This window comes from Chionomys nivalis, chromosome 6 (genome assembly GCF_950005125.1).
Source record: "Chionomys nivalis chromosome 6, mChiNiv1.1, whole genome shotgun sequence".
Lineage (NCBI taxonomy): Eukaryota > Metazoa > Chordata > Mammalia > Rodentia > Cricetidae > Chionomys > Chionomys nivalis.
Genome location: NC_080091.1, coordinates 86,501,739 through 86,517,269, shown reverse-complemented (window position 1 = coordinate 86,517,269; position 15,531 = coordinate 86,501,739). Strand labels below are relative to the sequence as shown.

Below are 15,531 nucleotides of genomic sequence, written 5' to 3'. Positions count from 1 at the left end.
GTAACCAACAAAAACTGGGGGTTGAGATGGTCATTGGGCAAAATACCTATGGTGCAAGTGTGAGGATCTCAGTGTAAACCCCAAAACCCATGGCCATCCATGTCTGTAACTCCAGTTCTGGGCCATGCCTGCTGGCCAGCCAGTCCAGCCCATCAGTGAGCACCAGGTTCTCTTGTCTCGCAACAGTAAAGTAGAGAGATGATAGTGGACGAAACTTGAGGTCAACCTCTGCCTCCTTATGTGTGTGCACAGATCTACACATACTGTGTACATATATCTTTTACACACACAGACACACCTGCATATTGTATACATACACACTTCACACACACTCCACACAAACACACACAAACAAAAAAAAATATATAAAGCATTACTCCCCCTGAAAGCTACTCAAAATGCTGAGACAGAAGGACACCAAACTCAAAGTTAACCCTGGGCAACAGAGAGATTCCCAACACTTTCTGATACACATAACAACTGGCAGGGGCAAAAGAAGCCACAGTAGAAAAGCTCTCTGCTTGAGACGCAGCTCAGTGGCCTAGTGCCAGCGATGCGTGCATTGGAGCCTTGATTTGATTTCTCAGTACCACAAAACAGCCCCACCCTATGAAAAAGAAAGAGAGGAAGAAAGAAATGCAACTGAAAAGCAGAGGGCATGGTGGGCACGCACAGCATTTGCCCCTTCCCCAGCCAGAACTTGATCCCCAGGCTTGGGACTCTGGCAATTTGAATAGAACTGAATTTTATATAAGCGCTATCACGGCTAGAAAAAAAATCTGAAAATGATTTATATTTCAGAGATTAGAGTGAATGACTTCTGTGATGCGGAAGCTGACAATCCAAGAAGAGTTTGTGTGAGCTCCTCATTCATTACAAAGGCACGAAGGGTGGGTAGTGGGGGTTGGTTGAGTGAGATGGCCCCCCTGTGGTTAAGAGCATTGAAGACCAGAGTGCAGATCCCATCATCCACGTAACAAGCCTGATGCTCCTCCCCCAAATGTCTCTAATTCCTTCTCCAAGAAAGGTGATGTCCTCTTCTGTCTTCTGTGCATGCCCAGACACATTACATACACTCACACGGACACACACATGCACACAAATGAAATACATACATACTTTAAAGGCAGAAGGGAAGCAGGCGTTGCGGTACACAGACACACCTATAATCTCTGGCACTCGGTAGGTGGAGGCAAGACCAGCCTGGGGGCACATGGCCAGATACCGGCACAAAACAAAACAATCAGCTAAACAAAACAAACAACCCAAGCAGTCTATTTTCTTAAGGGTGAAAGACTAAACAATTAAAGAGTAACATAGCAGCTCTGTCTAAGGGAGAGTACAATTGGAAGGCTCTGCAAAGAACCACAGCCCACCAACTGCAGTGCGGGAGTACCTGGGGATGAGTAGGAAGGCGTTCTGAGAGGGCCAATAGGGGTCGTCCCCCACAGCAGCGCTGTTTGTTACAGCGCTCCTACAGCAATCCTGGCCGGTGACTGGAGGACTGTAACACAATTAAAATCTACTAATATTTCTTACTAGACTTAGGAATTTACAGAACCCAGAGTCTAGGAGGGGAAAACTTACCCAGGAGGGTGGCCCGACACACCGTTCTCCCAGCAGAGCAACTGGAAAACATGAACCTTGTCCAGAGTACTTTGCCCCTGGCCTTGCACGGCGTTCACAAAGACTGCCTTGTGCAGTCTGAGAACCTGACAATATAAATCTATCACTAACGGCCACTGGCAAGAAATGTGCTAAGTTTCCCCAACGGCTGATTGCAAAAGGGGTGTGTGTGTCCGCATACATGTGTGTGCACATGCGCGTGGACTTACATACGAGCATGAGTGAGTGTGTGCGTGCGTGCGTGTATGTGTGTGTGTGTGTGTAGGATGCAGGATGATGTCCTCTATTGCTTTCTACCTTCTTTTTTTGAGACACTGACTCTTATAGAGCCCAGAGAACTGCAGGCGTCCATCTTCCTGTCTTGGCTCTGCCAGCCCTGGGGTTAGGAGCCTACCATTGCGCCATTGCACCCAGCCTGACCATGAGCACTGAAAACACGGTCTCAGGTCCTCAGGCTCACGGCACAAGCACCTCATCCACTGAGCCATCTCACTCCAGCCCCCAGGATTTATGTTCCAAACACTCAGGAAAGCAGTAAGCCCCAGACAGAGGCCTCCGTCTGTAACCCAGGCATTTGGGATGAAGAGCTGGGGGGCTACACAGCAACTTCGAGCCTGGCCTGAGCTATTCAGGATGCTACGGGAATAAAGGGAACGCTGTGCTGATACATCTAGGTCTAGACACCGGGGTCACTGTGCAGCTGGCATGCAGATGACATTGGCATGCTCATGGGCACGGCAGTCCGCAAACCTAACACTGTGACTTTTAACAGAAATGTGAAAAATAAATACTTAACCACCGAGAAATGACTCCTCTTCCAGAGGACCCAGGTTTATTCCCAGCACTCACGTAGTGGCTCATAACTATCCATAATTCTAGGTCTAAGGGGTCCGATGTCCTCTTCTGGCCTCCATTGGCACTGCACCCATCAGGTGCACAAACAAAATACCCACATACATAAAATAAGAATTAAACGATATATTGGAAAAGGAATCCAAAGTGATGCTTCTGCTTTGGGCTACAGTCTCTGCTCACGTTCACATGAAGTACTTGGGTACAAGTGAGACAAATGGATGAACGAGTGCAAATCTTCCTAAGTGTTGTGTGTTTGTGGGGGGTCACTTCCCCGGTTAGAAAGAGGCTTGGAGTTCAGAGCAGGTATTGCTCTTGCAGAGGAACTGAGTTCTGTTCCCAGGCCCCATAAAAGGCGGTTTATCTCCAACCATAATCCCCCATATATGTATATATAAAAAATAAAAAGGCCTTTTAAAAAAGTGATTTCTGGACGACACCCTTTGCTGACTACGTTGAAGGTGTAAAGAAGTAGGAATAATATAGAAATCACTTGCATTTCATTATCTAGAGATAATTTTTATATTTTCTTTTGCATGTTTATGTGTATTTTGTATTGAAAGTTGTGGTGATGGCACATAGGTGTCTATGACACACACTGGCTATGGCACATGCACGGCTAGAGTACACAGTGGCTGTGACACCTAGCTGTCTAGAGCACACAGTGGCTACAGCACACAAGGGGCTATAGCACATACATACATACATACGCTCCTGCAAAATCATATTCCTGGAGTCATAGGTGTGCCACTACACCCAATTTTCTTGCTATTTTTTTTTTTTTTGGTTTTTTTTCGAAACAAGGTTTCTCTGTGGTTTTGGAGCCTGTCCTGGAACTAGCTCTTGTAGACCAGGCTGGTCTCGAACTCACAGAGATCCGCCTGCCTCTGCCTCCCGAGTGCTGGGATTAAAGGCGTGCGCCACCACCGCCCGGCTTCTTGCTATTTTTTGAGACTGCCTAAGTAAAAAATATTTAGAACTTTATTCTTTGCAAATACAAGAGTTTAAATCCATAAATTTCTCCTTAAGTGTTGTTTACTGCTTCCTGTAAGTTCTGAAATGTTGAGCCTCCATGTTCATTCAGCTTGAGGTACTTTTTATTGTGACTTGATTTATGAATACTTAGAAGTCTGTATTTTAGTTTCCAAAGGTGTAATTTTTCATATTTATCCAGTGATTATAAATTTAAGCATTTTATCAGAAAAACCATACTTTGTATTATCTTAAGATTTTAATGCTCACGGATTCTTTGTGATGAGTTAAAACAAAAGGCCCCAAAAGATATTCATGTCCCAGTCCCTGGAACTTATAAATGGTATTTGATTTGGAAGTAGTTTCTACAGATGTAACTGAATGTCAGACTCTGTGACTACCTTGGAAATGCAATCATATATGTCCTTGTAACAGAAGGCACGACAAGGGAACAGAAGCAAAGCCAACGTGAAAGCAGATTCAAGTGATGAACCCATAAGCCATGGGATGCTGCCGGCCACCAAGTACCGGAAGCAGCAAGGACAGACTCTCCCAAATCTCTTGGAAAGAGTAGCTTTAATCTTAGCTTAAAACAAAGGTTTCTGACATCTGGTACCCATAACTGTGACAGAATAAATCTCTGTTGCTTTAGGGTGCCACCTCTGGAAATGGAAATACAGGAAACGAATCTAACTTCTTTTAAGGCCTAGAATGGGGTCTACTCTCCAGAATGTTCCTTAAAGCCTTACAAAGAGTTTGCATTCTGACCTTTGGGAGAGAGAATGCTTTATGTACAACGGTCCCCCTTTTCCATGCTCAAATCTGCAGCCAACACACTCTATTATGTTTTCCCCTCTGAATACTCTGCAGCTTTGTGTTTGTCTACAAACACAACTACAATAAAGTTTATAAAGCAAGCATAGCAAAAGGAGAATTACGATAATACACTAGGCTATATACTATATTACAATAGGATAATTTGATAAATTATGAAAAAGTATGGTGGAAATTATATTCTGAGCATTAGCCTACTAAATATTCTTCCACAACAGTATTTAGTGCTTGTTATGTAGATGTTTTACACATTTGTATTGTTTTTCTCTTAGGCTATTAAGTGCCTTTTGAGGTTCTGCTACCACAAGCCAGAATATTTTCACATACATATGATGAAAATTCTTTACCTGTACGCTGGAAAGATGGCTAATCAGTTATGAGTACTTACTGCTCGTGCAGAGGGCCCATGTCTGGTTACTATGGCCTCTTACTCAAGTTCCCAGAGATCTGACACTCTCTTTTGCCTTCCATGGGTTCCTGCACACACACAGTGCAGGATGTCACTCAGGTTCACATACATACATACATATAAATACATAATTTTTTTTTTTTTGAGACAGGGCTTGCTGTAGTTTTGGAGCCTGTCCTGCCTGGAACTAGCTCTTGTAGACTGGCCTCGAACTCACAGAGGTCTGCTTGCTTCTGTCTCCCAAATGCTGGGATTAAAGGTGTGCACCACCACTGCCCGGCCAAATAAATAAACTCTAAAAAATATTCTTTGCCTGTATTGTTATTTTCTTAAGGTAGATATCTGATATGGTTGCTGAAACTATTTTCTCAAGACCTTTAATTTCAATTGATAAAGTAATTTCAAAAAGGGCCGTCTCTGGGCTGGCCAGATTGCTCAGTGGGTAAAGGCATTTGCTTAGCAAGCCTGGAGATGTGTCGAGGTGAATACCAGAACCCACAAAAGGTAGGAGAAACGTGTCTCCACAGTTGTCCTCTGACCTCCACATGTGAGCTGTGTCATGCACACCACACTGGCATCATGAATGTGTGTGCTCATGCATACACACAAAAAATATTAACAAATAATTCATTAAAAAGGCTTTTCCGCTGGCGGTGGTGGTGTACGCCTTCAATTCTAGCACTTAGGAGGCAGAGGCAGGTAAATCTCTGTGAGTTTGAGGCCAGCCTGGTCTACAGAGTGAGTTCCAGGGCAGGTTTCAAAGCTACACAGAGAAACCCTATCTCAAAAAAACAAAAACACAAACAAACAAACATGGCTTTGCAACCCATGCTCCTGGCAGAGCCCGCGCGTCTTCTTGCCATTATCCACAAGCCGTAATAACTTTATATGAAACCATATTCTAACACGGTAGGTAAAGTGGACATGAGCTAAATAGTTTTCAAACATCAGAAACAAGCAGAGGAAAGATATTTTAGTAATCTTTTCTCATAAGATTAATGGGGCTGAAGGGATGGCTGCTTAGGGGTTCTAAGCACCGACTGTTCTTGCAGAGGACCAAGCTTTGGTTTCCAGCACCTGTACGCTCACCACCCATAACTCCAGTTCTGGAGGGTCTGGTGCCTTCTGACCTCCTTGTGCTTCTCCTGTAAAATACACACTGGGATATGTACTCTTTTTTATTCAAACATATGTGAATCCCTGGCTATGCTTGTACACATGAATGGGTAGAAATACTTCATGTCAACAGGGAGATCTTGGCATAGCATCTACCAGTCTCTAGATGGCAAACCCTACGCTCTCACCTTGAGACGATCAACCCAGTGGGATTATACAAACACCGTATTCCAAACCTGCCCCTGTACTGTCCTTTGGGAAATCTCACCAGTGCTAAGTGCTGTCTGGGTTTGAAACCACATTGCGGTTTCTAAGAAACCAGGACTGACCTTTGACAAACCAGCAGCTCACACTTGCTTCACAGGCTCACTGTAACCTTCACTCTGATTACAAGGTCTTGGCAAGCAGGCGATGTTCAGCCCCAAGGACAAAAATCTGCCTCGAGGGATGCACAAAACTAATAAACTAACAGACATAAACACACTTCTAGTCTGAAGTCTTATGCCCGCTGTCCGCTGGTATTTTCTACAAACCTCTCTCTTCTTACTACTACAGATGCTGCACATCTGGCCAGCAAGGCCAAGGCAGCTGCTGGAGGGAGCCATGGTTCTGTACTATCAGTCTCGGCACGTTCTGTTATCACGCACTGTAGCAACCCTAAGTTAAAGGAGCAGAGCCTCATTCCTCAGCATGTCCTAAGCCAGCCAGGGTTACAGAGTGAGACCCTGATCAAAAAAATAACTAAATAATAAATGAATAAATAATCCTTTCATACCATTTTTTTGTTATCTGTATATGAGAAGAGTATTTTAAGTCAATAACTGTGCAATCCCAGTGATCAGGAGGTTAAGAGGTTGGGGCTAGCCTAGGCTAAACAGTGAGTATCAGGTTAGCCCAGGCTACACAGTAAGATCATGCCTTAAGAAAAAAAAAGCTGGGCAGTGGCGGTGCACACCTTTTAATCCGAGCACTCTGAAGGAAGGCAGAGGCAGGTGGATCTCTGTGAATTCAAGGTCAGTCTGTCTACAGAGTGAGTTCAAGGACAGCCAGGACTAGGACTACACAGAGAAACCATATCTCAAAAAACAAAACAAACAAAAAAATAAACTTCAAACGTAGAGTTATGCAAACTTAGAGTTGCTTTCTGTTTGTTTAATACAGCTAACAGACCATCCATGCATCTCTTCTTTTAAAAAAAAAAAAAATTATTGCCGGGTGGTGGTGGCGCACGCCTTTAATCCCAGCACTCGGGAGGCAGAGGCAGGCGGATCTCTGTGAGTTCGAGACCGGCCTGGTCTACAAGAGCTCGTTCCAGGACAGGCACCAAAACTGCAGAGAAACCCTATCTCGAAAAACAAAACAAAACAAACAAACAAACAAAAAATTATTTATTTATTATGATACAACATTCTGCTTCCATGTGTGCCCACACGCCAGAAGAGGGCACCAGACCTCATTACAGATGGCTGTTAGCCACCATGTGGTTGCTGGGAATCGAACTCAGGACCTCTGATCAGTCAATGCTCTTAACCTTTGAGCCATCTCTCTAGCCCCATGCATCTATCTCTTCTTAATGCTGGATTGGGTTAATGGAGAACTGGACAGTTCCTGGTAACAGGTTTACTTTCCTACCGTTTTCTATTTTTGAGCCAGGAAACTGGAATGCAGCAAGGATTAATTTAGGTTTTATCATCTTGCGTCAGACTCACAAGCAGCTACCATTTCTGATGTGTACTGCCCCACCTGGCCCCTAAACCTCTGTGTAAGCGTAGCCATTATGCATGCGGTATATGCATGTATATATACGCACATAAATGCAGGCACGTGCACATGGGCCAGATATTGGCATCTAGTGTCATTCTCGGTAGCTTTTGACCTCACACTGAACCTGGAGCTCATTGGTCAGGCGAGCCCGGCTGGCCAGAGACCCGCATGGAACCTTCTCTCCTGTTTGTCTCCAGGGCTGGGATTTCATGTCTGTGCAGCCACACATCTGGGCATAGGAACCCAGGTCCTTAAGCTTGCATGGCAAGCACCTCGCCCTCTGAGCCCTCTCCAGCTCTACACTGAAGAAAAAAAAAAAAAACTTCTTAGCCAACAAACCCTACAAATTTCCCCAACAGATAAGGAAGTGTAGGAATATGGAAGAAAAGGGGAAAGGGGACATGAGCTTAGAAAGCTGGAGATTTAGTGTAAGAACGATTTAGAGATTTCATTTACAAAAATCTATGCAAAAATCATCAATTTACGAAGTAAAGGTAATAAAACTAAACATATTATTTTCTCTCTTGAAATAGAATACTATTTGAGACTTTTAACTTAAAATCAATTTAATCCCATAACAGATAAAACACAAAGGCTCAGGACTTCATTCTTTAAAGATTCTCTTTAAGATACCAAGAGATTTATAAACATACACTGCCAGCTAGGTAACCAATGGGGTAACCTGATTTTAAGTGGGGCCACAACCATAGACAAGTTGCTGCTAACACTTGGAACTATGATGGCGATACCTACCCTGTCCCCATACCTGTCGTTTGCGAGAGTCTCTGAAGACAGTCTTTGTTTCTTATTCTCCTGATTCTGGAGGAAGTACACAAACTTGTTTCAAGAATGCGGCTCTAAGAAATCCAGATGCAAAGGACCACAAAACCCCACAAAGCACATCACTTCATCTCAGAAACGGACCAGAAACACATGTAAAGCATTTTGCTTCCATTCTTAAGAAAACCAAGGGATCTGGGATGGGCACCAAAGCTACAGAGAAACCCTGTCTTGAAAAACCAAAAAAAAGAGAGAAAAAAAAAAAGAAAAAAAAAAGAAAAAAAAGAAAAAAAAAAAGAAAATCAAGGGCACAGCCTCTGAGTACCCACAATGCTTCATGGAGTGGACTGAGGAAGCCCTCAGTCCATGTGTGTTGTCTGACCCGGGCCCAGCTCAGGATTGGGAAGGCCTTGGTCTGGTCCAAGTACGAGTGTTTACAAATGATTGACCAGTGTGTGCAGGAAGCAGCGAGTGCAGCTCCCTCCTGGATGTTTACTGCCTGAGACTGCTCACCCGTGGACACCCTGGAGACTAGCTGACTCCTCCCTCAATACTGAGTACAACACACACACTGAGGTTCCTGATTGCTGCAGTAGTAGGTGCCACTTGACGTGAGCCCAGCTCTTCTGCACGTGTGTCTGTCCTTCTTTCTCCCCCTCACTGCCCCAGGCAGCTCCCGGACCCACGCCATGTAGGGTATGTTAGTTTCACAAGTCCTTTACTTCGAACTTCCACTATGCTTTCAGAAACTTAAAAAAAATAATCAAACACTAGTTCAGTTCAGTGGCAGCTGTGTTTCTAAATCAGCACACATCTGCAATCAAAGCACTTGAGAAGTGGAGGCAGGAGGATCAGATCAAGGGTGCAAGGTCAGCCAAGCCTCCAGAGCAGGTTCAAGGCCAGTATGGGCTGTAGGAGACCCTGTCTCAAAAGCAAACAAGACAACAGCCACAGAAACTCAGTTTCACACAGGTGAGACTGTTCCTCTGGTGTTGACAAGACAAAAGAAAAACAAGTCATATCCTAAATCACTAAATTCAGCTCTTTAAGGGAGCTGTATATTGTTTATATGACAGGATAATGATTAGTAAAGAGTCAACTTGAGCCGAGTTTCTGTGGGGTTGTCTGGAAGGTTAAACGATGACATGATAATGCCTCCTTTGTTGGCCATGGTCTATTAGCACAGAGAGCAAGCCTTGTCTTGCTTTTGCAATCTTTACTAGTGAAAAGGGTCTCAGGAGACCTGAAGATAAAAGTTTGGCAGCCACCGAGGTCTTGTGCCATTCTCATCTCCAGCCCCGGGCTGGCTACTTTTCATCAAGAAACTTCCACTTCTCAGGTGGCTTTCCTTCCCTCTGTTCACTTTTCACTACTTTAGACTGGATTTGTTATCTCTCACCTGGATCATTTTAATAGTCATGGCTAGGGTCCCTAGAGAGCATTTATCATCCTTATCTACCCACAATGTTGCTGCAAGCGTGCTCACTCTGTATTAAGAAACTTCATTCATAGTATCCCTAGGTATAAAGCCCCTCAGTCATCAAGCCCAGGTGCCCCATGTCAGAGAGTTATCTTTCCAACCTCACGCCCTGCAATGCCACACAGTGCTGCAGGTTTCTGACCACCTGCTTTTCCTTCACAGGGATAGCTCAGGACAGGCGGAGGAGCCTTGCCCCACAGCCGCGTGCTGATCAAGGTCTAGCTCAGGCCTGTGCGGGGAAGCTTCCCTGCCCCCCCCCCCCCCCTTCCAGCAGACTCAATACTTTACGCTGACTAGATTAGCTTTTAGTTTTGGGGAGAGGACACACAAGAATGAGGGGTCATTTTGAATGCCAACAAGCACGGAGCAAAGGAATCAAAGCGCTGATTCTTTAGGCACTGCAGTAGACAGAAGGGCCTTCCTACACGGTGCCCTCATGGTGGGGCACTGCAGTAGGCAGAAGGGCCTTCCTACACGGTGCCCTCAGAGTGAGGGACAGGAACTGTTTCAGAAAACAAGACTTGGAGTCCACGTCATCTCCAGAGAGAATGATTTTGTCCGTTTTCTTTTGTGAAATCGAGGGGTCTCTGGGATTTGAGTGGTCAGATCTTTTCTGTATAAATCAACCAGGAGACAGACTAGGCATTAGGAGTTCCAGTTTCTCAGTTACTCATACAGCCACTGACCACACAGTTAAACTGAATAGTTGTCAAGGGTTTTAGAAGGAAAGCAGACATTTCTTGGGTCTAAATCGCTGTTTAGACGCAGTCAGTAGAGCAAAGAAACAAACCTCCCACGGAGTACCTCCTGGTTTTCTAGAACATTACAATTCAAATGTTTCCTTGGCTTTATACTTAAAAAAAATTCATGTGAAATAATTGTTTCTTTCACCTTATTTAAGGCAAAATGCCCCCAATATACTGTTAGAATCTTATTAAGTTTCACATCCTTTCTAAGTGACTAGGGGCCTGTCTTTCTAGATCAAAGGGTGTGCCCTGAGAGTCTGCACCTCTCACTCTTTGTCCTTACTACTAAAGCTGCTGTCAGCAGCGACACACTTCTCAATGAAGAATTCAAACAACATTATTACAAATGTTTAAACAAACTGAACGGCAGAGTTGTGTTCACCACAGAGGCAAATATATACTCAGAAGTATCTTTAGGAAATGGAGAAACTAGGTTTTATAATTAGGGTAATATTTCATAGTATGACTTTCAAAATGAATGGGGACTCTCAAACCAAATACGTCAAGAGCACTAGCTAAAAGACTTCTTGGTACTTTTCTTTCGTAAAGACTGCTAAAGCATTGGAGGGTGTGTAAACAGTACCAGCATTGTACAGAATTTTAGCTGATGGCCGCCAACCCTTGCGCACATTCTGAAACATAACTAAAGGAAGCTGTTCAACTGACAAAATCAACTTAACAAATGCCAAACATCTTTAAAACTACTAAAACATTGTTAGGAAGAAACATACAAAGTGACGGCTTTTGTTTTGCGATCTTAACTCTAAAACTTTCTCAAGGCTCAATCTGACTGGAAAGAAGAAATCCTCACCACACACAGTAGAGTAATCTGAATCAGGAAGCAATTGCAACCCAAGGTCAAAGGCGTGGAATCACTTTTCCTAACTCCAACCTGCTACGTGCAGTGCACCTGTCCTGAAGATATGCTCAAGTACCAGGCCGGCGTTCATAAAGGATTTCTTGTTGCATGCTAATGTTTTCATTTTTGTTTTTTGAAGAATAACATAGCCAAGAAGCCATTATATTTGCAACAGCTTGGTATCAGGGAAATTAAGGAGTATAAGCTAAAATACACCCTCAAGATTAGTTGCAACTATAAACATAGGTAAATAAGTCTCTGTGTGTATGCACATACACATATATATGTATATAAACACGCGCACATATACATGTACAAAACCCCACAGGAATGGCCTTACTAATAATGCTTAGCCTCGTCAAGAGAGGCTTTTGTTAAGAGGCCACATCCCTAAGCACTGAATTGAAAACTGCTTTCCCACTTAATACCATTTAAAAGGAGTAACTTTCTCGCATGTTTTCCGGGTGCCATCGCCTGTTTCACAATATCCAGTTGACAGAACACTCCTCTGGCTTTTCCACTGAATTTGTTATAGCCTGTAACTACAATTGTGCTTTCTTAATTTACTGTTAGAAATCACTAATCTCGATAGTATTTTAAAGAAGGAACACAATTGATAGCTCTTTCCCTATCTGTTAGCAACTGATGTTTAAATGACCTCAACTGTTCCCTTTGAAGGGCTTTCAGACAAAGAACTATAACAGAACACAAGCATGTGCAGAAAGGAGACCTCAGGGGGGAGGGAAAAAATCCTTTCCCCAGTAAGCAGAGACAGGGGCGGGGCGGGGGTGCAGGGAAGCTGAGCCCTAGATAATAAGAAAAGCCAAGAGGGGCTTCTCCCCTCCTCTGACCCTCCCAGCCCGAGACAATGAGGCCGCTGTTGAGCGGTGCTAACAGCTGGGGTCTGACCGTACCTTCATGGGTAGGCTCTGGGTCAGGTGTGAGGGAGATGTCATCGAGCTCTCGCAGGCACAGCCATTCTCCATCCATTGACACTCGGAATTTGCAAAGGTAGATGGTCTCCATGGCAGCCTGTGTGATCTTGTCAGTGGTGGGGGTTGGCATGTCAGTCGGAGGCGTCAGGGCCGACATGATGACTCAGCTGGGACCACAACACACACACACACACACACACACACACCACACAAATAAATAAGACCTCGGAACCAAAAAAAAAAAAATTACCAAATCCCAAGCTCTTAAACAAAGCTTTTAGAATTTGGAATAGGAAACGTTGAAAAAAAAAAAGAGAGAGAGAGAGAAAAGAAAAATTCCTTGAAGAGCAAACTGCTCAAAATAAACAATTCTATACTATCTTTTCTTACTGGCAATTCCTAACAGTTAGCAAAATTAGATAGTGTCTGTCTTCTCCCAGCGTCCTCTCCTTTATCTTCCTTTCCCTTTATTCCAGTCAGGATATCTATAGGCTAAAATCCTACACACCCAATGCTATCTTATAAAGCTGGTTTTCAAAAATTGGTCTTAGCATGGATAAATAAAAAAAATCCTCCTTCTTTGTGCAGAAAAAAATACAAAAGAAAGAATACAAAAAAAAAAATCAACCTATATTTTAAATCTATCTGAAAAAAATTTGACCAGCAGAAATCACTACAGGACCTGCTCAGACGAACCGGGATGCTGAGTTCTAACAGGATTGGCTGTGCGCAGTAAGCAGGGTGTTGACCAAAATGGCTGACTAATGAACTGAACTGAAAATTCAGGCTCATGTGACCAGCTGCTCTGAGAGAGCGCTGGGCGAGCAATTCCCAGGATGCTTTATAGATGCTGCTGATGCAGGAAGAGCAATTAGGCTGCTTCTCTCATCCTGCACAGCCCACTTCCAGACTGTGCTAGTCAAACTATGATCAGACCTAACACAATGCACAGATCCTCATCAATTCTCTACTCTCTTGAGCAGAAGGGCAGGAAAGCAGGGCAATATTAGCTAATGCTCTGTGATAGAAGCAATCAGAATAATTTACTAAGCACTTGATTCACTTCTCCCCTTGTACATTGTTATTGAAATTCTTTACTACAAAAAAGGTGACTTTTTTCTTCCCCTCCCCTCAAAACAGGGTTTCTCTGTGTAGCCCTGGCTATCCTGGAACTCACTCTGTAGACTAGGCTGGCCCTGAACTTAGATCTGCCTGCCTCAGCCTCCTGAGTGCTGGGGTTAAAGACAGCCTCCACCACCCGGCAAAAGATGACATTTTATGAATAGCTAAAACAGGTTTTCTAAGGTATATTATTCTTAGGCATTTATAATTTGGTTTTATAAAATACAAAAGACTTACTTTTTAAGACAGTAAAACACACACACACACACAATCTTAAAGCCAAAAAAATAAAATCCTTCCTGATCAATGGCAACTCCTTTTCCTTTTGATATATTAACTAAGTGTCTGCTATAAATATGAGTGCATTTCTAAAGAGAAATTAAAACCATGTTATATTTTTAAAAATCTTCCTTTCCTGGAATGTACTGGACACATAATTAAATTCTTAAATCAGTCAATATGTGTGCAATTCAATTTGTGTTACTAATCATGCCCTGACCACACAAAGTCAGGAAGTAGCTTTCTGAGCTACCTAAGAGGCAAGAGCAACACTTTTAAAATATTTTAGTGACCAAAGACACCTTCCCCCCCATTTAAGGGTTTCAGTTTAAAGGAGAAAAATATCTCTTTGAGAAATCTAACCCAGGGCTGGAGAGGTAGCTCAGTGGTTGGGAGCACTGAGTGCTCTTCCTGAGGACCCAGGTTCAATTCTTAGCGCCCACAGGCAGCTCACAAGTGTCTGTAACTGATACCTTCATACATGCAGACAAAACGCCAATGCACATAAAATAAAGATAAATTATTTTAAAAAGAAAAGAAGTGCCGGGCGGTGGTGGCGCACGCCTTTAATCCCAGCACTCGGGAGGCAGAGGCAGGCGGATCTCTGGGAGTTTGAGGCCAGCCTGGTCTACAAGAGCTAGTTCCGGGACAGGCACCAAAGCTACAGAGAGACCCTGTCCTGAAAAACCAAAAAAAAAGAAAAAAAAAGAAAAGAAGTCTAACCCAGACAGCCAGAGCTATATAGAGAGAGACCTTGTCTCAAAAAGAAACTTAATCCAGCTAGGCATGGGGAATGGCATATGCTTGTAATTCTAGCGCTCATATAACAAATTTATATTTAGCCATATAGCAAGTTTGACACCAGCCCAGCCTAGGCCACATGAGATTCTGTCTCAAAAAAGTGATGGGTGAGGGGGAAAGTGGGGGAAGAAAAGGCTCCAGGTCAATGACACAGTTGAAAACATAGGACAACAAAGACATAACAACTTTGGATGCTCTTGTTTGTCTAGGGTCCAATACAAACTCTCCCACTATCTGCAGGGATGCATTCCATGTTTTCCAGATGTCTGAAACCAATGATAGTTATTTTCTTATACTGTACATACATATGACTGCTCAATTTATAAATTAGGTAGAGTAAGAAGAGATTAATAACTGCTGGGCATACATGCCTTTAATCATAGTACTCAGGAGACACTGACAGGTGGATACCCAAGTTCAAGGCCAACATCATCTACAGAGGGAATTCTAGGACAGCCAGGGCTACTATACAGAGAAACCCAGTCTTGAAAAACAAGCAAACAAACAAAGCCAAAGAAATCAATATCTAATTATAAAATAGAATTATTAAAATATCACAGTAAAGGTTAAATGAATGTGGCCTGTTTGAAAATAACCTTTTCCTTTTTCCTTGAGACAGGAATTGTGTGGTACAGGCTGGCCTTGAACTCCCTATATATCTGAGGATGAAACAGTTGATCTCCTTGCTCATACCTCCCAAGTGCTCAAATGACAGGTTTTGCCACTACATGTGATTTATACTGTTCTGAAGATCAATTCCAGAACATTGTGCAATGCTAGGAAAGCATTCGACCAACTCAACTATGTTTCCAGTCCCTAAAACATGTTGCTGTGCTGTAGAGATGATTCAGTCAGCAAGGGGCTTGTCAAGGGAGGATGAAGACCGGAACTCAATCCCCAGGGACCAAGTAAAGCAGTTGGGCCTGGGGGCACGGCTCGAGGGAGACAGAGACAGG

The 15,531-nt window shown here is 43.4% G+C and overlaps 1 protein-coding gene across 7 annotated transcripts in view; it reads right to left on the bottom strand.

The window, feature by feature from the left end:
* Rufy3 (RUN and FYVE domain containing 3) overlaps nucleotides 1–15,531 on the bottom strand; it is an 86,127-nt gene that overhangs the window by 56,291 nt on the left and 14,305 nt on the right. The window contains exon 1 of one of the 7 annotated variants that reach the window (XM_057771438.1): nucleotides 12,353–13,207. The exons of 3 other annotated variants lie outside the window; for them this stretch is intronic. In XM_057771438.1, coding sequence (XP_057627421.1) covers nucleotides 12,353–12,530 — 178 coding nt within the window. In that variant the 5' untranslated portion in view covers nucleotides 12,531–13,207. Of the gene's footprint in view, nucleotides 1–12,352; nucleotides 13,208–15,531 lie in introns of those variants that run through there. 3 more of the 7 variants (XM_057771439.1, XM_057771442.1, XM_057771443.1) reach the window with 3 other exon arrangements.